The following is a 25,784-nucleotide window of genomic DNA, read 5'->3' as shown; positions in this document are numbered from 1 at the left end:
AGTGGGATGAGGCAGTGGAGGCTCACAAGAGCATCATAGCTGCAGAAGCTGAAAGGGAAAGTCAGGACAGCAGAGCTCGGACTCACTGCGGGGCTGGGGAGAGCAGCCCGGAGTGGGACTGTAGAGAGAGAGATAGTAGGGGAGTCACCCATTGGGCCCGGAGTGGGAATAGAACAGACCTGGAAAACGGGGGCCCCGGGAGTGGAGGGGTGGCGTGCCCAATACTCAGTGAAGGGGAGAGGAGAGCGCAAGAGTACAGAAACAGCTTTAAGTGTCCACACTGTGTGCCCGGCACCAGAGAACTGAATGGGAGTTGTGAGAGGTCGCATCATAGTCCCTGTGATGACGGAAATGAGCGCAGCCCAGGGAATATGGGGAACCAGGAAGGATCGTATCGGATACTGAGCGATACTAGGCAAAGGGAGAGTAGCGACCAGAGAGAAAATAACAGAGAGGCGTACGGTGAAAGGAGAGAAGAAGAAGAGAGTGGGCAGAGCAAGAGTGGGGGTAACAGGCCCGTGTTCCATCACCTTCCAAGATCGGATGGCCGAGCATGGGACCTGGAGAGATGGGAGCAAGGGAGAGCACTCATTAACTCTCCCGAGCCCAAACGTAGAGCTCGAAGTTGGGATGGTAGGGAGACCAGTGAGCCCCCTTCGAAAGAGATATTGCGAGCTGAGATAAAAGCCAAGAGACTCGATGTCGCCAGCTTAAGGTCAGACCTGGATGACATGATAGATGGTACCCTGCCTTTAGAAAGAATGGAAATGTATGAGCAGGATGAAATACTGTATATGGCAAAGGATATCACTCGAAAAGCGAGAGCAATCCATGAGAAGTTAGTCGAACTAGCAGGCAAATATATGGTGGACCTGTCAAGAACCAAAGCATTACAGGGTAACCACAGGCTACATTATACAGATCGAGACCTAGATGAGAGGAGAACGATCGGGCTGAAAACGCACATAAGGGAACTGATCACTGGAATAAGGACATGGAGGGCACTAGATAAGTGGGAAGAGAGGTGGTCCAAGAAAGGGACCGTCAGGAGAAGCACGCTTGGTACGACACCAGGAAGGCTGCAGGGAATAGAAGCATACCCTTTGCGTGAAGTCGCAAATGGGAATTATGTGCATGTCCCTTGGAGTAGGGGAGATTTAGCTGCTTTTACCACCTCCTTCCCCAAATTGCGGGAAAACCCAGTGGAGTGGTACAAGCAAGTCGAGAGATTTGTAAAAATCTCAAAGGTCCTATGGATAGATCTGAACACGCTGTTCGACATTGTAGTACCAGGAGATCTGTGGACAGCATGCAAGGTTAGCGCTGAGTGGCCCACAACGGAGCCGGAGAGAGATGCTAAGACTAATGGGCCGTCCGAGATTGTGATGGCAAAATTCGAGAGAGTGATGACTTGGCTGAAAGAGAAAGTGCCAATGCAAGACATAGATTGGGTCAGAATAGACCGAACCAGACAGGAACCCAAAGAGACCGTCCACGAATATTACGAGAGATTGCTGAAGGCGTTTAAACAGTATAGCGGCCTGGATGTAATGGATCCAAAAGACATAGGGCAATTCGTGTCCAAGTTCGTCCTGGGACTGAGACCGGATATTAGTTTAATGATTCAGCAACACTCGATTTGTTGGCAAAGTAAACCCCTAGACGAAATACTGAGGTATGCCAGGTACTGCTGTGATGAGATAGACTCCAAGGCTAAGAAACTAAAAGAAAAGTTGATGGTGGTACAGATGCAGGCAGCAGGAAAGGGGGGACAGCAGCAACAGCAGCAAGGAGTAGGTACAGGAGGAAAGAAGCAGTACAGTCAGAACAAGGGCAATGAGGAGAGTTCCACCTTTAGACCCAGATTAGACATAGCTGCCTTGAAGAAAACGACTAGGTGCCACCAGTGTAACGAGGTGGGGCATTGGAAACGCGAGTGTCCCTACAATGTAGAGATAGGAGAGCAAGAGATAGAGGAGGAAGAGGTCCAGAGCGCGCCTACAAGAGGGGGGACGCCATACCAGGGAAAGGTGCTAAAAGGGGGGGGGGCTCCTCCCCGAGCCCAGTTCCCGCAACCTCCCCGAGTAGGGACTATGGGTAAGACCTATAGACAGATGCCCCTGTTTGTAGAAGGAGAAGAGTGCTATTATGTGGACCCATTAACCGGACAGAGAGTGGAAAGAGAAGACTGCACCCTCGGGGCAGCCTTGGAGGTGGACCAGAGGGGACCCTATGTCGAAGCAGAAGTAGCAGGGTGCCCCACGACATTTCTGGTGGACACAGGAGCCACTAGGTCCACGATCAGATCAGCTGCAGTTCCAGACCTGCCCATGTCTGGAGAGACCATACAAGTGGTGGGGGTCGCAAACAGGAGAATAACCAGCCAATTGACAGAACCGGTACAGGTGAAAATAGGGAAGTACAGCGATGAGCACCAGTTTGTGGTTTGCGATTCAAGTCCTGTGTGTCTGCTAGGCAGAGACCTGTTGTGTAAATTGAATTGTACAATATACTGTACACCTCAGGGAGTGGAGGTATTGACCAATGATGATGACGCAGACTTCAAAGTTGCAAACTCAAGAATATGCGTGGAGCTGTACCCTACTTTGACAGTAGATGAGCTCCCCTGGGACTTGAGAGAGACAGTGGCACCAGAAGTATGGGATTTCACTGGGGAAGAGATAGGATTGGTCAAAGGGGTGGACCCAGTGAAAATTGTAGTGAAACCGCATGCTGAGTTCCCAAGAACACCCCAATATAAATTGACTCCAGAAACGATTGCAGGCATAAAACCCGTGATCGAGTCCATGATTAAACAGGGAATACTGAAAGAAATCGTGGGTAGTCCATGCAACTCCCCGATTATGGGTCTGCAGAAACCAAATGGGAAATTTCGGATAGTACAGGACCTTCGAAAGATTAATAACATAGTCGTTTCGTGTTGTCCAGTGGTACCGAATCCATCAGTGATACTGTTTCAGATTCCATTCCAAGCTGAGTGGTTCACTGTGATTGATCTTTGTCAGGCTTTCTTTTCGATCCCTCTGGACGAAGAAAGCCATTTTCTTTTCGCATTTAAGCTGGAAGGTCGCGTCCTAACATGGTGTCGTATTCCTCAGGGGTATACAGAGAGCCCATCGATCTTTAACCAGCTTTTGAAGAAAAATCTTGAAAGTCTAGTGCTGCCCCAGAAGTCAGTTCTGGTCCAGTACATAGACGACCTCCTTGTGGCGTCAGAAACAGAAGAAGCTTGCAGGGAGGACTCTATTGCTTTGTTAAATCACCTAGCTGCCAATGGGCACAAGGTGTCCCCGGGAAAGTTGCAGTACTGCCTGACAGAAGTGCAGTACTTAGGACACCGAATAGAGAAAGGCAAACGAAAGGTGTCACCAGACAGGATAGAGGCGATCATGAAAATGAATGCGCCTAAGACACAGAGAGAGGTCAGGATGTTCCTAGGGATGGTGGGTTATTGCCGACAGTGGATCGCGAACTTTTCACTGAAAGCAAAGCCCTTGCAAAAACTGACGCATAAGGAGGTGAGCGATCCGGTACCATGGGACAAAGACTGTTTGATGGCATTCTTACAGCTGCGAGAGGACCTGTGTCGTGCTCCGGCATTGGGAATGCCTGATTACAATAAACCATTTTTGCTTTACTGTTGTGAGAGAGAAGGTTGCGCGTTGTCTGTGTTAGTCCAAATCCATGGGAATGCCCGTAGACCAGTTGCTTATTTCTCGGCTACTTTAGACCCAGTAGCCGCAGCGTTGCCCGGATGTCTCAAATCCGTTGCTGCAACGGGTGTCAGCATTGAAAGATGTGAAAATATCGTCATGGGTCACCCGTTAGAGGTGTGCGTGCCCCATTCTGTTGAACTGTTGATGACCAGGACCAAAACACAGCATCTGACCAACAGCAGGCTCACGCGCTATGAGCAAGTTATTCTTGCTGCAGAGAATGTGACCCTCAAGAGATGCTCTGTTTTGAACCCTGCCACCTTGATGCCACTTCCAAATGATATCGAGGATGATGATGAATGTACAGACCATGACTGCCTCGATGTGACTGAACTATGCACCAAACCCAGACCCGACATCGTAGATGAGCCACTGACGGACCCAGATGAAATTTTCTTTGTTGATGGCTCATGTGTAAGAGACGAAGTTGGGCAATTGAGAGCAGCTTACGCTGTTTGTACAATTACCGGAGTTGTGGAAGCTGGGTGCCTGGAAGGAGTACACTCCGCTCAGGTAGCCGAGATTATTGCCTTGACACGTGCTTGCTTGGCAAGCAATCAAATTCGAGTCACCATATACACCGACAGCCAATATGGTTATGGGGTGGTTCATGATTACGGGCAGTTATGGTCTCAAAGAGGGTTCATGACCTCTTCAGGCTCTCCCATTCACAATGGAGAGTTTGTGCGCCTGTTGTTAGAGGCGTTGCAATGCCCAGCAGGTATCGCAGTTGTAAAGTGCACCGCACATACCAGAAATGAGGACTTCGTTTCGAAAGGCAATAGATATGCTGATGAAGTTGCGCGGTATTGCGCGGAGCAAGGGTACTCTTTCACAGAGGTGGAAGTGGGTGGAATAAATGTAAGGACTGAATTAGCCATGATATTGGAAACTGTTGATACTTGGGATGAACTGGCAAACATGCAAGAAAATGCTCCTGATTTTGAAAAAGAAACATGGGAAAAGGCAGGATGTGTAGTGGGTGAGTCCCATTTTTGGGTCTCAGCAGACGGCAGAGCAGTGTTGCCCAATGAGATGGTGAGCCCAATGGCCAGACACATACATGGTCCCGTACACCTAGGGAGAGATGCTATGCTGAGAGTGTTTAGACAGACCTGGTACAATCCTAAGTTTAGAATAGCAGCAGAAGCAGTGTGCCAGCGTTGTGTGACCTGTCAGCAGCTGAACGTAGGGAAAAGAACACCAGTTGCACTGAGTCACATAGGAAGGTCTGGAGGTCCATTCAATCGAATGCAGATAGATTTCATTGAAATGCCAAGATGCAACCGCCTCCGCTATGTCCTGGTGGTTGTTTGTGTGTTCTCCAGATGGGTTGAGGCATACCCTACACGTAGGTGCGACACCCTCACAGTGGCTAAGTTACTGCTTAGGGAACTCATTCCGCGCTTCGGGGTGCCGGCCTCTTTGGAATCAGATAGGGGAACGCATTTCAACAGCGAGCTTGTGAAGATGATTTGTGCAGCTCTGAATATCGATCAGAAGTTGCATTGTAGTTACCGACCAGAAGCCTCAGGAATTGTGGAGCAGATCAATGGCACGATCAAAGCCCGAATTGCAAAAGTATGCTCCTCAACGACCCTGAGTTGGCCTGACGCCCTGCCATTGGTCCTCATGAGCCTTCGTAGTACCCCAGACAGAAGAACGGGGTTGTCACCACATGAGGTGTTAATGGGGAGAGCAATGAGGCTGCCATCTGTCCCAACTACTGCACTGTTAAATATCACAGATGATATGATCCTGGACTATTGTAAGGGGCTGTCTGACGCCATTCATTCTGTGTCCCTTCAGGTGCAGGCTGCCGAGGTTCCATCGTGCCAGGGCCCGTGTCATGACCTGTATCCTGGGGACTGGGTCCTGGTGAAAAAACATGTGAGAAGAAGCTGCTTGGATGTTCGTTGGCGTGGGCCCTTCCAGATCATTCTGATCACGAACACAGCTGTGAAGGTGGGAGGCCTGCCCAATTGGATCCACGCGTCACATACGCGAAGGGTTCCAGCACCTCGGGAAGAAACAGCTCCTCTCTCGGATAGACGTCCATCAGAGGACCGAGAAGCCATAGAGGGGGCTAGCCAAGCTGTAGAGGTGCCAGCGGAAGCAGGGAACGAGTCTGACCAAGCTGAGGACGGTCAGTACAACAGCGAAACAGACGACGCTACAGAAGGAGAAAGTAGCTGGGAGTACGAGTCAGACACTGACAGGTCTGACAGAGAGCGAGAACAGACAAGAAGGAGAAGGAGTAGAAGGGCACGTGGAGAAGCTAATTGGCCGCAAAGAAGGAGCTCTAGCCTGAGGTCAACTCCAGAGGTAACCCTTCCTCCGATATCAGAAGACTCAGACCCGGAAGAAGGTGCTCAGGGCGCTGAAGCACCGGACCGAAGAAGGTCAAGAAGAGTGCGTGTGCCTAACAGAAGATACTCCACACCTGAGTGGACATATCTGGCGACAAATGTCTTTGAAACAGGAGACAGGGAGGATTCGAGCGGTGGTGGTGTCCAGTTCTGAGCCCATCGTCACCGTGGAAATACGACTGTTGGTACCCGGAGTCGAACAAGAAGGGTCACTAACATTCATGCTCCCCAGACCTCCCCGCCTCAGCAAGTTAAAACATATGTTTCTCTCAGAATTGCAATTCCCCGACTTTGGTACAACGATAACAGCCCATGAAGAGCACAATCTTCGTTTGGAAATACTGAACTTTGCTATCGAAGCTGCAGGCACAAACTTGATAGTAGATGCTTAAAGGACTTTGTAAATAAAGCGAGCAGAAAAAGAAGATTACCTAGCGCCCAGGAAGCAGAGAATATTAGGGAACTTCCCTTGAGTTGATGGAGAAGGGCTAGGGTTGTCTTTATTGAACTGTTAAAGGACTTTTGCGAAAAAGGTTGTCAGCTTCCAGTTGTGTGATTCTAAAAGACAAAAGAAGTAAAAAGAGACTGTAAAGGAACGAGAAGAAAAGAACTTTGTGCCAAGATAAGAGAGAGCTATATTGTCTGACGAAATGGAAGCCGGCACCCAGAACCGCAGAGCTAAATGTATAATAGGTACACTAATAGTAGGAGTGATAATATTAATAGCTTTAGTGGTAACAATTTCTTATGTAAAGGGACATGAGGAAGAGGCGAAGGTAACTGATGTGAAATCTGTAGAAACGCTTACACCCACTGTTGCTGGTGAGAAAAGGGAAAACACTCAAAAGAAAGCGTTATTAGCTGCAGAAGCCCGCAGATTACACGTAGATGAGTCCCAAGGAGACTTTAGGTCAAATGCTTATGCTAAACTCTTATATGAATACGTGGATGCCATGGAGGTTAAGGACTGTTACGTCTGCATGCAGTTGCCAGCGTCTGTAGATGAAGGCATTAGATATCATCACCTCCCGCTGACATATGGCATTACATGTAGCTTATTGCTTAGTATATTTTATGAGAGAGATAGTTTTGAATACTATTTCTCCAACTATGATTCAGTGTTGCCAGAAGTCCCAAATTATAAGCAGATGAACAAATGGGACTACTGGAAGAGTGAAGACAGATTGGCTAAGTTCTTCATTCCTTGGATTACCTTAGATACTTCACATGCCCGTAGAAATAACCTGACATGCAAAGTGTCAGAAGTCGAGAAAAAGTTCATAGGGCAGGTGGATGATCGTTACAGGAGACAAAAGATTTTGAAAAAATCAGGACAATGGAAAACAGATTGGACCGAGGAAGAAAAGGCACACAAGAGAAAGGGTAGTAGTGGTCCAATAGCTTTAGATAAGGCGCAGAGAGGAAAGCTATGTCTTCACCGAGCCAAAACGTATTATGAAAATGTATACGTGGGAGAAGTCGACTGTGAACATGCTTTCAATATAGAGTACTATACTAAAGATTTCCTGAAGGGAATGCAAGTGATTCCAAATGTGTATTTTGTATGTGGAAGAAATGCCTACGTGAGACTACCTGACAACTGGTATGGATCATGTTACCTAGCAATTGTCTTCCCCAAAATATATCATGCACAAGACTTAGAGATCATCGAGGGCAAGACATCATCGAGGGGAAGGAGAGATATAGGAGATGCAGAAATGGTTGGAGATGTCTTTGGAGCTGTGTTCCCTCTTTTGGGAGTAATCCTTAATGATGTTAAAATTAGACGACTGGCAACAGTTGTCGACAGGTTGTCTGCCAGCACTGCTCAGTCCTTAATGCTGGTAGAAGGAGAGATGCAATCGATAAGGGCTATGGTTCTTCAGAACCGTCTTGCGTTAGATGTCCTACTGGCAAAAGAGGGCGGAGTCTGTAAGGCTTTGAAGGTCCAGGAATGTTGTACTTACATTCCAGACAATTCGAAGCCCCTTGAGAAAGTTATTAGGAACATAACTGATATTCACAAGGAGATCGAAGACTTGAGTAGAGAAAATGTCTGGGAAAAGGTGGGCCACGGAATGAGTGAAGTTGGAGGGTGGATCTCCACCTTAGGCAAAAGCTTTGTGTGGTATATACTAAAACCAATCATCATAATATTGATCTGTGGGATCATATTGTGGGGATTGGTGAGGGTATTCAAATGGTACAGAGCAAGAAGGTCAGAAAGAGCCCAAAGAGAGCAGCTGCAGAGATTGGCTGCCATACAAGATAATCAGTACAGGAGTCTGAGGGCTCTGGAAACGCAGAGACAAGTTATGCTAGCAATAACTGCAGTTTAAATGTTAGTGATGACCCCGAGAGGTCATCAAAGGGGGGAACTGAGAGAGCGCAAACTGACCTAAATGTATGAGTGCATCACACTTACCTGTAGTAAGCACAAATCATGAGGAGAAATGCCATGAGTGCTAGTAGTATCTGCAATTATATTCTGAATGTATAGCTAATGTAGAGATTTAAGTAGAAGTGGAACTAATACAGAAATGTGTGACACTATATGATTTTATTAGATGTGATTATTCCTGAATCCATGTCGTGTAGCTGCTAAAATGTAAGATGGCATGTGGTTAAACGCAGAATGTGGTAGGCCTCAGGGCCAGTGCTAGAAGAGCTAGAAGGGAAGGTGTTTCTTTTCACGACATAGATGAACTAATGTTTTGGTCATTGCATTAATGGGCCATGATTTATAGATGTGTTTACTGAATAATAGAATAAGAGTATTAACATGCTTTAATTAATGAAGAAGGTGAATGCTATAATCATTATGAGAAATGTTGTAGGCCTGAAATGTTTTAACATTGATTTACACGTACATGTCTGGGCCGAGAAATGTTGCAAACCTTTTTGGAAGTCTATGAGAGTTGGGATCTTGGCTGCAGATGTCTGTCTGCAAGAGAAAAGGGAGGATCCGATTATAAGTAATATGAATAGAGGTTTGTTCAGTAGACGGCCCAGACATGGAGGAGGGTTCCGGAATGTTTAAGGGGTATCAGCGGGCCGGAGAAGAGTCTGAGAAGCAAGGTCAACTCCAACGTATGAGGCCCAATACAAAGCAGCATGGAAAAAGCCAGAAGCTACACCACGTGAGGGGCGTCTCATGAGGGGCGTCTCAAATGTTGTTGACTGTTTTGTATTAGGGACAGCACCCCTGGGTGGAGTTAGAGCAGATACCTGAGGACCCTTTAGAGAGCGGATGGGTAGGCAGAGAGGGGTCATGACTGGAGAACTATAGGTTTTCACCAAGAGACTTAGAGTGAGTGACTTCTCTGGGGGTCATTCACTGCTGACACCTTTGTTAGGTTGGGATTTGGTTAAGTAGGGATACCATCTAGAGCAGGGTAGGGACAGCCTAACCTGTGTGTTTTCCTCCAACTTAAATGAAGGAGAGATATGCGTCAATGCTGATAGCTTTATTATTCTTGGAACTTGTGTTAGTAATTTCCGTTGCTCGTCTGAGGGCTTTCAGAGAGCACATGTATGTAGTTGGACCTGTGTATCTCGTGAATCTCATTCTGAGATGCCTGTATTTGCAGCTTATCCTATCCTTACAATAAACTTTTGAAAGCTAGAAGTTGTTTGTGATCTTTTGGAGCGGGGTCCTTTATTGGGTGAACTAGCTTGGTAACAGAGGCACTTTCTTCCTTCAATGACAGGCAACAAAGGTTCAGTCGACCAGATCGGGGTTTAGATCAATAGTGATAAGGTATCGATCAAAATCTCGCCCTTCCACAGTGGGACTGACTTTAGCGTCTACCTCAAACATCACCGGAAACAGATAATGTACAGAAGATCTCACAGGATAAACAACTTATCGAGGAAATATTCCACTTAAAAGCACCATATCTATACTAAGATACATTACTAATCCAACAGAGAACCTGAGCAGAAAGAGCAATCATGGTACACATTTTATGATATACACACTCAAAGCTACACATCCATAATACGATAAAAAAACATCAAACAACACAAGCCCTGCTCAGAGCTACAAACCCACTAGTATAAATAAACGTTGGCAAAACCAATAGGTCTCACTTATGTGAGAGCCATTGGATTAGCTAACATCTTTTAGCCATGTTGTATAGCAATCACTTTTTAAGAAGTTGTTTTACCTTCCCGAGCCATAGCCCTCTTTTAATAACTTTTATATCTTCCTATTTGATCATTATTATTCATACTACACAGCAGACACGCTGCTCTATAACAGGGCTAAAAGACATCAGCAAAACCAAAAGCTCTCACGTTAGGAGAGCCAATTGGCTTTGCCGATGCTTGTTTTTCGCAGGTAGAGCGTTCCTCTGCTAGAAGTCTGCACGGCACTGCCATGGAGCTGATTAGGACAGGCAAACAGAGGGTGTCCAAGGTGGTGACCCTGGAGGTGAATTTGGCCAGCAATGGCAGCTTAATCTCCTTAAACCTAATGTGCATTGCCTACGATTGGGGCCTGGCGTTGCTTAGTTGTTATCTTTGAATTTTAAAGTTTTATAAAGCGCTGACTTGAGCTGGGGGAAAAAAGAGTGTCAGAGCACTGTGCAAAGTGGGAGACATCCCTCCACTCAGAGAGAGGAAGGAAGTAAGTAGAGAGCACGTGAAACCAAAGTACATTTTATCAGATAATATGTGGATAATGTGCACAAGGAAATACAAAGAAACAAAAGTGAAAAAGCGCTATAACGCTGGAAAGTAAAAAGAAAGCGCTATGAGGCAGCCTGCGTTGGCCGCGTCACAGTGCTTCTTTTAATGGTTGGTAAGGGGGCAAGGCAAGCAAATGAGGGGTGGGGAGTGAGAGGGAAGAGGCATCACAGAAAAGGTGAGTGTGGGAGGGAAAGGCAACACAGACAATTGGGGATCAGAGTTGGGGGCAACACAGACAAAGAGAGGGTAGAGGCAACATGGACAACCAGAGGGTGGGGGTGGGAGCGAAGAGGCAACACAGAAAACGGGGTGTGTGAGGGAAGTGGCAACACCGACAAGGGGGCATTCGGGTGGTAGAGAACCACCAACACAACACGGGGTGGGAGGGAAGTGGCAACACGGGCTATGAGGTGGGAGAGAAGAAGCAACGGGAGGCTTGTGGTAGGAGAAAAGAACCAACACAGACTTGGGTTTGAGAGAGTAAAATCGACACGAGAAGAAGAAAATAAAAAAGAAGATGAAGCACGATGGGAAGAAGACAAAGAAAAGATACATAGTACCTCAATCACAGCGCCAGCAGCGGAAGGACCCTAAACAAGAGGAAGCAATCTGTAGTTGACATAGCGGTTAAACAGGATTGGTGATAGGATCGAGTCTTGAGGAGCTCCTTGTTGTAGGCTAACCTGGTTGGGGACGGAGCTCCCAATTTTCATTACTTTTTTAGAAATTAGGTTAACCAGTCAAGAACTACTCCTTTAATGCTCTTCTCCTTGAAAACGTAGCTTTTGTTTGAACAGTTGAGTCCCTCCTTCTCACTTACACCACATTAACCAGTTGTGAACTAGGAAGTCTCTGGAAAACAGTCTCTACTCTATGAGGCAGTGTCTCGATTCTTTGTGCTGAGAATACACATCTGGTGTATTAGTGAGTAAACTTTGGTTTAAGTAGCATTTGGTGCTTAACCCAAAATACACAGAAGTTAATTAGCATAGGCCGAGAGACCACAGGCCACATTAACAATAAGCACATTTTAATTGTTTACGCTGGGTGCACCTTTAAAAAGGTGTGCCTAGTGTAAACAATGAAAATGCACCCTATTATGATGAATGCACTGCCCCCAGGGCAGTCACAAACTCTCATTGCCCCCAGGAGAGCGCATTCAGGTGAAAAACAGATGGTTACTTTACAGCTGCTCCGTGTTTTCACAGTGCAGGGGGAACCCTCCTGCCCTTTTGAAGGGAATTAGAGATCCCCTTGCAGGTAGAAGCAGTCAGTGACCGCAACCGCCTGCAAGTGGATGTCTGGAGGGTCCATAGGACCTCCTTTCCCCCTGCCAGGGGGCTGCCATCTGGGGGCGCACTATCAGTGCGCCTCCTGAGGGCTTCTTTGCCCCCGCATCTGTAGTACAGCGAGGGTGCGGAGGCAAAGGAATTCCCTCATTTGGATGGGGCATGCCCAGATGCAAATGAGGGAAACGCCCCTTGCCAATAGCACTATCAGTATTACAGAAGGGGCCCCACAAGTGTCTGCGGCCACTGCTGTAATACCAAGGTGACTCGGGGCACACAAAGCTGGTGCAAACACTCGTTGCGCCCCGAGGCACTTTCTGTAATAAGGCCCTAGATAGCCACAAATGCATATCCTTACATTATTCAAGCCATCTCATTGGATGTCCTTAATGAATCCAGCTGGCCTGCTGCCAAGTCAACAGAAAACAATTTATCCAAAATTATAGACTACAAATCTTATTGAAGACATCATGTATGACGTTCTGAATGTTTCAATAACTTCTCCCGGGGCTCTCCAAGAACAGTATGGCGCACAGCATTTACATGGTAGAACAGAGAAGCCTTCTTGACACCATTATTAACATCATGCTGCTCCCAGAGTAGCACGGCACCCACCCCCACACCGCTGAGAGATCAGGGAAGCAATATTGTGGGTGACTGTGCTTTACTAAAGGTTCCCGGTGTAAATGCGCTTGAATATATGGGCAGAGGGCCTGTCCAAACCGCACGAACCTGCGAGACTCCACCCCCCTCACTGCAAATTCCGGCTGAGCCTGCCACGCTTTTGTGAGCTTTATTACAGTTGGATTATTGTGCCAGAAGGGGCTACGCCATTCAGATTGACTTAACTGAGCCTATCTGCCCCAGGCCTTCAGCCCCCAGAATGGCAGATTCCCGGCTCAACCCCAGAGCAAGGAAGGATGGGACACTGCTTCCCCTTGCAGCAGATTCTGTCAATGTCAGTTCCTCGTCCTTTGGACGATTGTCTTTAAAAACCAGCTGGACTTAAGTCAACCCTCTTTTATTTGCATATGTTTAATTGTAATAGCTTTCACTTTATCCTCACCCTCCCCAGCCAAGTAGTCCTCTCTGTTTTGAAAATGCGCCTCCCACATCCTGAAATAAACAACCCTTCTGTACTCCCTCCTTCACCCAGGCAAGTAATTAGATGCCTAATAATTGTCAGGGAGGATTCTGCCCTGTTTATCTTCAATATCCTTCCCTTCCACCTTCACTCGCGGACAGTACGGCATGCAGAGTGGTTATTATTAAGAAACTTTATTTCTATTCTCTATAAGTTTGTACTTGGCTTTTTGCTATTGAGATGTACTGATTTGTGTAGTATGTTCTGAGAGATGTTCCTTTTGGTTTGTCAGGTACGAGTTTTAGTGGGCCATCTCTATGATTAGATTCCCACATTCTGTTATGTATTCTTGAGGCAGATGCATTGGTAGTATGTTTGCAGGGTACTCTGGTTCTTCACTGGCATTAGTAATGGAGGGTTTATGATGGAATTGTGTTGATGTGGTTCTCTGTCGATCTTAGAGGGTCCTACAGTGGCATCTGTTTCTAGACAGGTAGAGGCCAGAAAATTCGAAAGCACTTGTTAACAGGGTCATATCGTTTCTCTGATGGATCATGCAGAGAAGATACAGGTATTAATGTACCTTCTGAAGTCTAATTGATTTTAGTGGCTCCAATCTATGCAGATAGGGAATTCCAAAGTGTGGCTACTTGAACAGAGTGCCATCAATAGTTTTGTTCTTGCAGGATTGTATTATTTCTTGAAAAAAATAAATAGATGGAGATTGTTTTCTGCTGTGATTGTGGTTGGTTGTACACTAGAGGAACAGTTCTTCTTTGTGATTGTTAGATATGAACCTGGTGTGTCCACTTTGGTTGAATAATGTGTCACTAGATTAGTGCAGAAGTCCTGTGAAAATGGACTAGAGAGTGTAGAGTTTTCTGGATTGTACCGAAGGCGTGAGCCATTCCACTGGTTCGCCTTCCTTGCCCTGAGAGAGAGACAGCTCATTATTGCTCGATGCTGGCAGTGCTGCACAGCTATGCAAAATGGAAACTGCGGAAGTGCGTGTCACAGATGTCATCTATCTAAAGGCACTATTTTCACAACATGAGATGTGTCATTTGGCTGGCTACTACCTCAGATGCAGAATGCCCCGCAGGGAAATAAGAGGATTTCTAGACAAGGCAGTACCTTTGAAAGTTCCTCTGGGGTTGGGGAGGACTCGGTCACAGCGCCTCTCACATGCCAGACGGCTTTAACTGAGCTAGTCATATGTCTAGCCAGTGGCGGGGAAACCCTTTATGGGTGTCACATGTTAAACCTCACACTGTACTGCAGTCCATTCCATAAGCATGGGTCGCCATGATAGATGCCTCTTTTTACTCCCAGCCAAGCTCTGAAACCCTCTTCTTCGTCCTGGAGGGGTGTTTGTGGTTTATTACCCAAAACTCTAATGCCTTCAAGTGTCCAGATCCCCCTGCATTAACTCACTATACTCGGACAAAATCTAAGCAGTATCACAACGGATTGTTAAGAAAAACATTGCAGCCGATTCAACAATTGTGGACGTTTATGGAAAAAAATCGCTGGAATAGGCGAATTGCTTAAATCCACTCTGATTTCTGCTATTAGATATAAAATGCAACTTACTCATTCTCCATGAACACTCTGGGGAATCGGACAAAATCCAGATAAACCAATGTAAATGGGGACAATCCGCATTTACTGATTGTCTATACCATAGCTAGCGTTGCCTCTCCCGTTATCATACAACTACTGGTAAGTCAGTTGGAATTCTATTGGTGCGTGCGGGCATGGGGAGATAAGTTATGAGCGGGAAACGGCCTTTACAACGAAGCCGTTTCCACGTAATCTTTAACCACGCATGCAGTACAACGCATGCGTGGTTACCTCTAATGCCTTTACCACGCATGCCTTTACTACGATATTTGTAGTAAAGGCATATGTGGTAAAGGTACAAAAAAAAGGGGGGGGCTTGGGGGGGTCTCCCCCCCAAATAAAACAACTCACCATAAGTCACGTCGGCATCATAGTCGTTTAAGAGAAATCGGGAAAAAATGCCGTTTTCTCTTAACGACGTATGACGTCACCACGCTAAGGGGGTTAGATAAAAGAGCAGACCACTGGTACGATTTACAAACATAGCGGGTTTTAGCAAAAAAGAGAAGTAAGCATTTCTGGTGAACTCATACCTTTCCCCTTCCTCACACTCCCCCACCACCCCCCCCACCCCCAACAACGATGTCTGACTGTCCATTTGCTAAAGATGAACATAAGGAGGACCACGAGTAGCTGAAGTCACTGCAATGACAACCTTGAGATTGTTTATTTCATGGCATATATGTGCACCCCTATGTAAAGTGATCCCCAAAGTATCCCAAGTTACCAGATGCAGTTTATTTAATTCTTTTTCTTTTGTTTATTGAACATCCCTCGTAATTTCATGACAACTGCATTTTTTAGTGCTTTAGAGCTTTCTAGCACTTTAGTGAATCAGCTACTGCAAAACTTGCATCAGACACCTTACAACAAACTCTTCCAGTGAACTGTAGAAGCGAAACGTTTCAGTGGATGCGTGTGAGGGGCGAGCATAGTGTATACTAGTTAATAACAACTCAAAGTGCACACACAAAGCACCCCAAAGTGCACCAGTTATAAAATTAAAATGAAAGATCCTAAAAGGCCAGCCAAATCATTGAGAATTGTGTTTTCTGCATTTTCTGGGAAGTACTGCTGCTGTGGAGTTAGAGTGCGGTGCAAATAGTGTGTTTCCTTTGTCTTTAAATGGTGGTCCCTTCTCCTTTCATTGTGCTCCAACCATGACCCTCTTCCAGATCACACCTGGGCAACAACGCCGTTCACAGCCAGGAGTTTCTGCCTCCTGAAAATAGATCTTTGCAGCTGCTAGAAAGGTGTGACCTTTGACCCTATGCCCAGCCTCACACACCCCCCGGGCGCGCATAAGGACCTTTACAAGCGCCGGGCGCCCATGTGTTCATTTGATGACCCTAGCGTGCACTGTTGTCTCTTTCTTCCTCCATGAAGGGTGACTAGTAATGAGCGGCGCCCAGCTGGGGCTTGCTTCCCTTACCCTATGTCCCCCATTGCATTATTGAGTGTGATCTGGGTTCAGGTGCGTGCGTGTGACCTAGAAGGAAGACTGCCATTTATGGACCTTTTAGCGACTGGAAAAGACTGTAACAAAAGGTCACATCATCAGCCTGTCTGCTTTTGGCCATGAAGTCACAAACATGTCACCCTGGGTAGCGACTGCCTGGGGAATTTGAACACAAGTCCAGCACGGGGCCATCAGCAGAACCCCTAATATTTCAAAAAGAGCTGAAATACCCTGCCTTCGAAAAGCCTTCACTAGCAACGAACAAAAGTGTGTACTTGTCTTTGTTACTCACTGACTTTTGTGTACTTGTCTTTGTTACTCACTGACTTTTGTGTACTTGTCTTTGTTACTCACTGACTTTCCTCTTTCCTATATGCTGCAGCACGAGTGACACGCTAGCAAGAAAAGTGGGCCCCAGGCTCATGGCTGGAAAGTAAAAGACAGTAATAGTATTAGTGAAGAGGACTGCACAATCCTGTGGGCCCCGGTGCCACTCCACCGGCTGCACCATCTATAGTTACACTCCTGTTCTCATCATTGCGATTGTAGCTTCTGATAAATGGCCCCAATAAAACAGGCCTTAGCAAAGCCAAGAAGTCTGGGTTTAATGTGCATTAGCACTTTAATGCCAGATAAGACACAAACAATTGACTATATTTAAGACTTTCACCTTCAATATAGTTCTGGTTTTGTATGTAGTTTTAATGAAGAGAGCTATGATTGTAAAGTAGTCCTTTCATGCAGTTCGATGCAAGCACTTAAGAGGAGGTGGAAGCATACACTCAAAGATTCAGTAGCATTTGGTGAGATGACTACTCGACTAGGTTGAGACAAAAAGTGATTGACAAAGTCTCAAGCAATTGCTGAAAGAAGCTGTTGGAAGAAAGCCAATGGTTGAACGGGGCAGGCCAAAAGACTGCTCTGTGTGCACTGTAAGCAAAAGGTCAGTTTGGTAGGCGCACTGTCAAAACGAGACCAAAAAAGAAAGATAGAAAGTGGTCTACTCAGCAACTCTAAGAAAAGGCTTCGATCCGTAATGTCTAATCTCATAAATATGTATAGGGCATTTACCAAAGTGCTCGAAAACAGACCTGTGGTTATAAACGTCAAGAATTCAATTATGGTCAAACCCATTTATGACAAGCGCCAGTGCCTTTGGGCAGAAGGAAGCTAGCTCTCAACCAATGCTACTTGAACCGTCTTTTACAGATTCGTGTTGGAGTCTCTTCTAAGAGAATGTGCCATAATTGAGAGACTAACTGTGGAAAGGAAAGAAAGCTAGTAGGAATATGTGGGGACTAAGGACAGTAGAGTGGTCAACTAGAAATTGTGATGTGATCAGCAAAAGGCAAGGTGGTGCCTGGATTTTACAATGCTTATATTTCATATGGGCCCTTTCTTTGCCTTCTGTGGCGCAAACACGTTTCTACCGTGTATCCAGTGCTTCTGCTGATCACACAGTTTTTTGAGGGATACATAAATGTATATACTATCTTTCGAAAATCATGCTCTGGGTACTGGTGAACGCCATAAGGTGCAGGAACTATTTCACGAGTGTCACTTCTGTCCCATTTCTACAACTAACTGCTCTTGTTTATTCAATATATATCCATTTGCACAGGGCTGACCCGCTCTATAAGATAACTCTCTCCTGCACTGTACGCAGACTGGGTGATAACGCCTGTATTATAGATTAAATGATGTCAGTACAGAAGAAACCAACAGCAAGGTCAAGCAAAAACAGATTTAATCCCTGAACAAACATAAAAACTGAGCTTGGAGCAGCTTGTGCCCTCCTGCGCTTTATGTGCGGCCTCTGGTGAACATCACCACTGGACTGCTGTTTACTTGACAGAGCACCAACATTCACAAAGATATTAAAGGGGCAAGCATTTATTTACCTTAGCTAAAGTGAAGGAAAGGTGGCAAAGAAGGTGTCCTGCGCCACTTATGTTTCGGTACAAGATTAAAGCCATTGTACAACAAATGTAAAAATATGATAAACTCTCTTCAAAAATTCAAAATGTTAATTTCATTAACATGATGAAGAATTTCAGCTTAGTCCATCAGATGATATCACTGCATTTATTAAAAGTGAAAGCTTTCAAACAGAAACTTAGAAACATTCAAGCCTTCCCCTACCCTGACAACAATGCCACTAGTGAGCCAAGACTCAAGTCATTTGTCATGTGCACCATCTGGTTGGCCAAGATTATAATATCATACTTGGAACAACATTCTAGTTCATTAAATCAAACACAAGAGAAGGTTTTGTACAGCAGACAACCTGAACTCATGTATTTCATGTTGCTCTCATATGTGATTATGAAGAAAAAGGAGGCAAAGTAGAATAATAAAAACAACTGCGTAGGATCACACAATTTGGTCAAGTGGGGAAGTCAGCATTGATAACCTGGATTTCTGGTTTAACATTGTGTAATTCAGCCACTAGAGAGGCATCTCTTCCCCTCTCAGTTTTTACATCAAAAGTTAATGCTTTGACTGTAACCCTTGGCACAAGAGCTGAGATAGAACATGGGTGGCAGGTAGAAATCACATGAACGCTTGGTCCATTTGGGGCTTGAGGATCCAAAAGAACCTCGCGCTGAGCCAGAGCCAGGCATATGGCTGGAGCGTCGCTTATGCCTTCTATGGCTTGCCTACCTCGATCACATAACGGAAGTTAAGGGGAGAGAAGCATAAGAAGGAAATGATGTGACCCTCACAATAACTCCATGACACACTGTCCACCCCATGTACACGCTTCATTTCCCCTACACCCACCTTACACAAGCGCAGGCCCTCACCCTTCTGCCATCAGTGCAGCCTTGGTCATGCCACAGACCATACTTTGTGTCCCCTGTCAAAACATTTCAAAGTACCTATGCTCTATGCTATAGCTGCAGCCAGTAAACAGACAAGCTGTCACCACAGGCATAGCAAGAAACAGCACTAGCACCATCTTATGAAAGCAAAGCTGACCAAATGTACTAAAGAGAGGTGCCTAGTGACCGCAGCAAACACACCACGATGATACTAGAATCACAAGACCTGATACAATTAATTCTACCAGCAAGAAGTGTAAGTGCACAGTGGCAGCAGCCTACATAGGAAGTAGCGACCGGCACCAACAGTAACAGACCAAAATCTCACCGGTCTTGATATTAAACAGATATGTTGCTGATCTGATGGTAATATAAGTGTACAATACTGTCAGAGTGCACACGTGGTAGGTGCCAACAACAGAGCAAGACAGCACCAGAATCACAACAAACATGACCAGTAAGTAATACCATAACCTAGCAGAAGTGACCGGCACCACAAAAACATACCTGCAACATGCAAACTATGGAGTTGTGTCAGGCAGCAACAGTTCAGGGTGGCATCACAGTCACAACATACATTGAACTGGTACTACCTAGCACGGAAAGCCAACATAAAAAGATGGGACTAGCAGCATAATGCAAGCAAGCTAAAAGCTTATCCGAGAAACACATTTGATAAGACAGTTTTGGTGTGATGGCAAAAAAGAGGGCTGTCTAAACTCAAAAAAATGGATGCATGAAAAGTTGACCAGCATTAAAAATGGAAATATGGCTTTTGGCACATAATCAAGTCAAGTAACAACCATCAGAAAAGATGTCGGATGACACCAGTAAATGCTGATAGAGGCGATTGGTACTGCCATGCAGAAAGAGGTCGCAAATACCCCATACAAACATGGGAAGCGGCGACCAGCACCACAAGTAATGTATCCAAAAGGAGGTTAACACGTGTAAGAGGAAAAAGCAGTGCTTGATGCCACAGGTTTTTACCGAAGAGTTGACTGGCACAACCTGTCCATGCGGGAAACTGTCATCATCAACAGTGCGGAGACCTAAAGCCACCAGCAAATAAACCACAACGGTACTGGTTTCACAGGAAATTCACGGAATAGATTATTGACACTATTAGCAATTTTAAGATGTATAGATTGGCTACACCAGCAAATATGGAAGCTGGTCACCATCATTAATTAAAGAAGAAGGAACAAGTGGTTCAAGCAAATATGATGCAGGGTGACTGGCACAACCAGCTAACAAGGGCAGAGGTGATTGGTATGAACAACAAATACAGAAATGAATGATAAATGCCACCAATGCACATGAGAATGGATGAATTAAGTGTGGGACTAGATGACGTACTAGAGTTGGGAGGGTCAGTCGGGTAGCCATGCGCTAAAGAACAACAACTGAATTTAATTGACTGGTGTCTACATTTAAATTCAGTAATAGTTATTTTTTAATACCAAAAAACATGATAAAAGATGACTGATTTCACCGACAAAAAGATATAGGGAGGTGTGAAAATACTCACTTTCTGAACCTGTGTATTGCTGATCACTTGCTTACCAAATCCGATGGATATACTACAAAATGTCATAATGAAATCAATGTGCCACTATGCTGCAGAATCACAGCGTCTCCCTTTGGCTTCTTTAGAAGCCTGACGGTCTAAATTTCCCCTTCACTGTCAAGACCGGACGAGTCCCTCCACAAATCAACCCAAGAAGCACTGCCAGCTAGCAAACACGTGCACAACTTGCCACATCCTGAGATGTCGAAGGGGGTCCAGCGGAGAGGCCTGGATCGCTCACCAGGCAAAGCTTTTCACATACCACGTGTGCACGGTTTAGTTGCTAGTTCCTTGAATTATATCAGAACAAGTGAGATAGAGGATTCTTTCTAGCGCCACTCTGAATACAAAGCAGCCTTTAAGACACCATGTTTCATTGTGATAGATACTAAGCAATGCCAACTTTACCGACAGTAGCTACTAACCCAGGAGGGCCGTCCACTGGAGTGAGCACTGCCACACATTCTGTGCCACGATGTATCATGGGTGGCACCACAATACCCTAGCACAGCAGAGCAGAGCATGCTGGAGGGGCGCGCACCGAGTGCTGGCAATACAAGTAATAATTAGTGTGCTGGTACATTTCAGAAAAGCAGTGGGACCCTCGCAGTGGAGTGCGACGGGGGGAAGCAAGGGATCATGGATTGAAAGAATGGAACTGGAGAGGTGAGGGAGGAAGGAAGACAGGAGATGCCCCTTCTTTGAGCTGATGGTGGCTGAGGTGTGGGTGCCAGTTCTGGAGGTTGAGATTTCACATGGCCCTGATGGCAGCGTGCCAAGCCTGGCTATGTTTGCAGTGTGTGGGTACAAGGCCAAGATGGAAGGACATAAGCGCGGATGGGAGTAAGTGAAGAAGAAAAAGAGGTGACCAAGGGACGAGAAAAAGGGGGCCGCAGAAGGGAGGAATAAAGCACTGGCCCTGCCCTCGGCGTGGGTTCCTCCAGCAGAGATGCAGTGCACAGGATATGCATCTTATCGCGGGTCCTTCGCGGCGACTGCAACATGTCAACGGCCTTGCATCCTCCTGAAGAGCAGCGAGGCCCCAAGCAGCACGAGGGGGCGGGTGCAGCACGAGTCCGGCACAAGGAGGGCGAGCAGCACGAGGGGCGGGAGCAGCGCGTGTGTCCAATGAAGATAATGGCCCAGGGTGCCAGGGGTCTGCCTCACCAGCAGAAACCAAATACCCCTTCAAAGCATCAAGGGGGAAATCTGTCTTTAGTTAAAACTAAAACAAAAAACTGGAAATCAATATTAATCAGGCTAAGCGATGTCAGACACAGAAAGGAAACAGAAGCCGGGGCCTGGTGAGACGGAGACACCGGATTTCCGCGCCTTGGTTGTTTGCAGCATTTTACATCAAGAAAGCACGCCGCTTCCCCAAAACAGCGCGGGTGCGTTTGTCAACGCAGTGTGTGAGGCATCGAAAGCGGGGGAGGGGCAGGGGTCAGGAAGCAAAGTGTGGCATCAAGCAACCAGGGGGCAGGGCAGGGGCGAAACGAGGCAGCAACACTCACCGGGCATGGCTGTGCAGGGGGATGTAAACCAGACATAAGCACCACGGGGGTATGATTGATAATCCATGCACCAGCACCCAAGGGTGTCTGTGCAGGTAGTGGGTGGAATTCAGCCACCAGCACCCATCCATACCAGCCACAGTGCAGATGGGTTTATTGCGGGCGCACAGGTGGGCCTCATGGGCGACGTTGCTCACTGCAGATGCGTTGGAGCCACCTCTCAGCACACACCACAACATTGCTAAATTAGTGGCATTCAGATACTGGCTCCTACGGGCATGGCATTGGATGGGCAGATCACAGGGGCCATCACCTATGGATGCCTGGGTAAGTGTTTGAATAACAGGTAGCAGCACCCATAGGTCCCTGTGCTGCTGGGTGGATCACAACCAGCGCCAACAGGTCCCTGTGCAGAGGAGGTCACAACCAGCACCACCCACTGGTCCACTCCACCCATGGGTCCCTGTGCTGATGGGTGGATCACAACCAGCGCCACCAAAAGGTCCTGTGCACAGGAGCTAACAACCAGCACCACCCACAGGTCCACCCATGGGTCACTGTGCTGATGGGTGGATCACAACCAGCACCACCCACAGATCCACCCATGGATCCATGTGCTGATGGGTGGATCACAACCAGCACCACCCACAGATCCACTCATGGATCCATGTGCTGATGGGTGGATCACAACCAGCACCACCCACAGATCCACCCATGGGTCACTGTGCTGATGGGTGGATCACAACCAGCACCACCCACAGATCCACCCATGGGTCACTGTGCTGATGGGTGGATCACAACCAGCACCACCCACAGATCCACCCATGGGTCCCTGTGCTGATGGGAGGATCACAACCGCGCCACCAAAAGGTCCTGTGCATAGGAGCTAACAACCAGCACCACCCACAGGTCCTCCCATGGGTCACTGTGCTGATGGGTGGATCACAACCAGCACCACCCACAGATCCACCCATGGGTCCCTGTGCTGATGGGAGGATCACAACCGCGCCACCAAAAGGTCCTGTGCATAGGAGCTAACAACCAGCACCACCCACAGGTCCACCCATGGGTCACTGTGCTGATGAGTGGATCACAACCAGCACCACCCACAGATCCACCCATGGGTCCCTGTGCTGATGGGTGGATCACAACGAGCCCCGCCCACAAGTCCACACATGGGTCCATGTGCGAATGGGTGGTCACAGCCAGCACCACACATGGCTCCCTGTGCAGACTGCTGGTCACAGACTGAAGATCCTATGGATTCCTGTGCAAACGGGTGGATCACAGACATCAGCACCAACGGTTGTCTGCGGAGATGGGTGGCACACAGACATAAGCATGCAGAATTCATGCGCAGACGGGTGGACGCCAAGCAGAAGAGGCCAGGGCTGGGCGCTCGGCGTCGCCCACTGGATCCAGGGGTGTTCTAGTTCTTAAACGGAGCGCCGGAGTAAACCAAGGATGCATGGACGCTGTGTGCCCCCCATCCCCGCCTCTTTAGTGCTCCCACCCTTCTCGTCATGTCTCTTCACTTCACCTAGCTGCAGCGAAGGCTAATCCATTGAGGCCCCTTCCATCAAAGAAGGGCATGTTTGCAGCTGCAGTGCCCTTCACGTGGCGCCAGCACTGTCTCTGTGCCCACAGTACCCTCCCTCCGAGCTCGTTCTGCCATACATCGGCTGCCCAACCTAGGCGCTTCGACTTACCCGAAACCCCTTCTGCACCAACGCCCCCACCCCTTTCCATCGCAGCTTTTACTCCTGCCATCAAAGAGACCATTTCTTTACAATAACAATGCTGCCCCTTTGCCTTCCAGACCTCCCATTCTGACATTGTTCTCCCCGTTGACATTGCAGTGCCCACTTCTGACATTGTCGCAAACCCTCCTACCAGGTTAGAGTTGCCTTCTGTCATCTATGCGACCGTTCTGCATTTGTTGTAACCCCTTTTGCCAGTGCATTGGCCCTTTCCTGTGTCCCTTCTGCACTGCAGTGCCCCGCCCCCTCCTGCCAGCCTGACCTGCCAGCAACAAAGGATTTCTCCAGGCAGCCCCCCATGCAGTGGGATTTCAGGTTCTGCCTGTGCCCAAGAAATGCCTGTCTGCATGAGCAACCCCTGTCTGGAACAAAAGGATGTGCCAAGTGCTGACCCCAATTCAACCCCACTAATGGCATCACTGTGCCAGTCTGTCCTCGCCACTCACCAAAGCTAGGTAGCACCCCTCTGACCACAGCCTCTGCTGACCTCACGCCCTCCAGTACACAAAGGAGCCCGTTGTTGGAAGCAATGCCAACACCCTACTTATTTGATAATGGCTGTCAGCAAAAAAGATTCACGTGCCCACACTGCACCGGATTACCTCACCGCTGCCACCTGACAAAAGAAAAGCAGACCCTGTGCCAGCGCACAATGCAGCCCAGCCATCACCTTGCAGCAATAACGGAGCCCCCCGTGAAGCCCCCATCCGCTGCTCTTTCACTCACACCAAGCTGCTCCATCTCCATGGCATTGCAGATCAGCTACCCTGGCTTTAGATAAGCCCACTGCGCCCCTTCTACCACTGTCAGCAGCCCAAACAAAGGCCGGTGCCAATGACACCCCAGCACCCCTACCTGAGCCGGGGCAGCAGGGCGCAAGTGACAGCGAAAAAAACTCTCACTGCACCAGGGCAAGAGAGCTCGCCCACCCGTCGGACTAAAAACAAAGCATTAAGCCAACGACACCCGCCTGACCCCAACCCCCCTGTAGAAATGACAGGTCAGACCGGTGCGCGCCCTTGGACGGCGTCCTCTCACTGCATCAATCTTTCAGGAGCCCTCGAAATCACCCCCCCCCCACACACACACACACAAACAACAAAAACTGCACATCATACACCCCTCCCTGTCATTGCAGGTCGTCACCTGCTCCTCGCCTATCACCACCAGCATCCTCTGACCAGAGACAAAGACTAGACTAGTACAAGGGCACCCAGGCTCCCACCCTGCCTGAACGCACACTCACTGCCACAGTGCCACCTCCCTCGCGGCGATGGCTCCCTGCCATGCAGCCATGCCCCTCTGCACCCCCTGCCAGGCCCCGGCTCCTACCTGAGTGCCACCTGCACGCAGCAGTCCCCTTGCGCTGCCATCCTCGCTGCGGGTGGGTGTCGAGGGGGTTCTCATGCATGGATGCCGATCGCACAGAGGTGAGCAGGCCGGGCTCCAGGTGCTGCCACCCCGGGGGGAGTCCGTCTCATACTGGGGGCCCCTGGATCTCACGCCGCGGCGCCCCTGAGCTGACCCTAGACGCGCTCCATCTGCCCCCGCTGCAGCCCCGGCTCTGCGGTGACAGTGATGGGAAGGAAGGGCAGCGGCGGCCCCAGAATGAAGCTGACCGGCCCCGGAGGAAGGGCGGGGCCCGGGCGCCCAGTGAAGGGAAGGCAAGCAGGAGCCACGCCCCCCAGGGGAAGCCGCAGCCAATGGAGACAGGAAGGGGTGGGGGCGCAGCTTTAAAGAGCTCAGCAGGAGGTTTCTGTCTGCAGTGAGGATACTGGGGACCAGGGCTGAGGAAAACGTGAGCTTCGTGCAGCACACGAGCAGCTATCGCAAGGAACCGGAGAAGAGTCAAGCAAGCACGT

General features: G+C 47.9%; 1 protein-coding gene across 4 annotated transcripts in view; it reads right to left on the bottom strand.

The window, feature by feature from the left end:
• Positions 1-25,541, bottom strand: part of KIF21B (kinesin family member 21B) — a 493,467-nt gene extending 467,926 nt beyond the window's left edge. For all 4 annotated transcript variants that reach the window (XM_078644203.1, XM_078644205.1, XM_078644204.1 and 1 more), the window contains exon 1: positions 25,255-25,541. In XM_078644203.1, coding sequence (XP_078500329.1) covers positions 25,255-25,295 — 41 coding nt within the window. In that variant the 5' untranslated portion in view covers positions 25,296-25,541. The remainder of the gene's footprint in view (positions 1-25,254) is intronic.
• Between the last annotated feature and the right edge of the window lie 243 nt (positions 25,542-25,784).

The sequence above is a fragment of the Lissotriton helveticus genome, chromosome 5_1 (genome assembly GCF_964261635.1).
Source record: "Lissotriton helveticus chromosome 5_1, aLisHel1.1, whole genome shotgun sequence".
In the NCBI taxonomy this organism is placed as follows: Eukaryota; Metazoa; Chordata; class Amphibia; order Caudata; family Salamandridae; genus Lissotriton; species Lissotriton helveticus.
The sequence above is the reverse complement of the archived record's forward strand: the minus strand, read 5'-3'. Positions and strand labels throughout refer to the sequence as shown.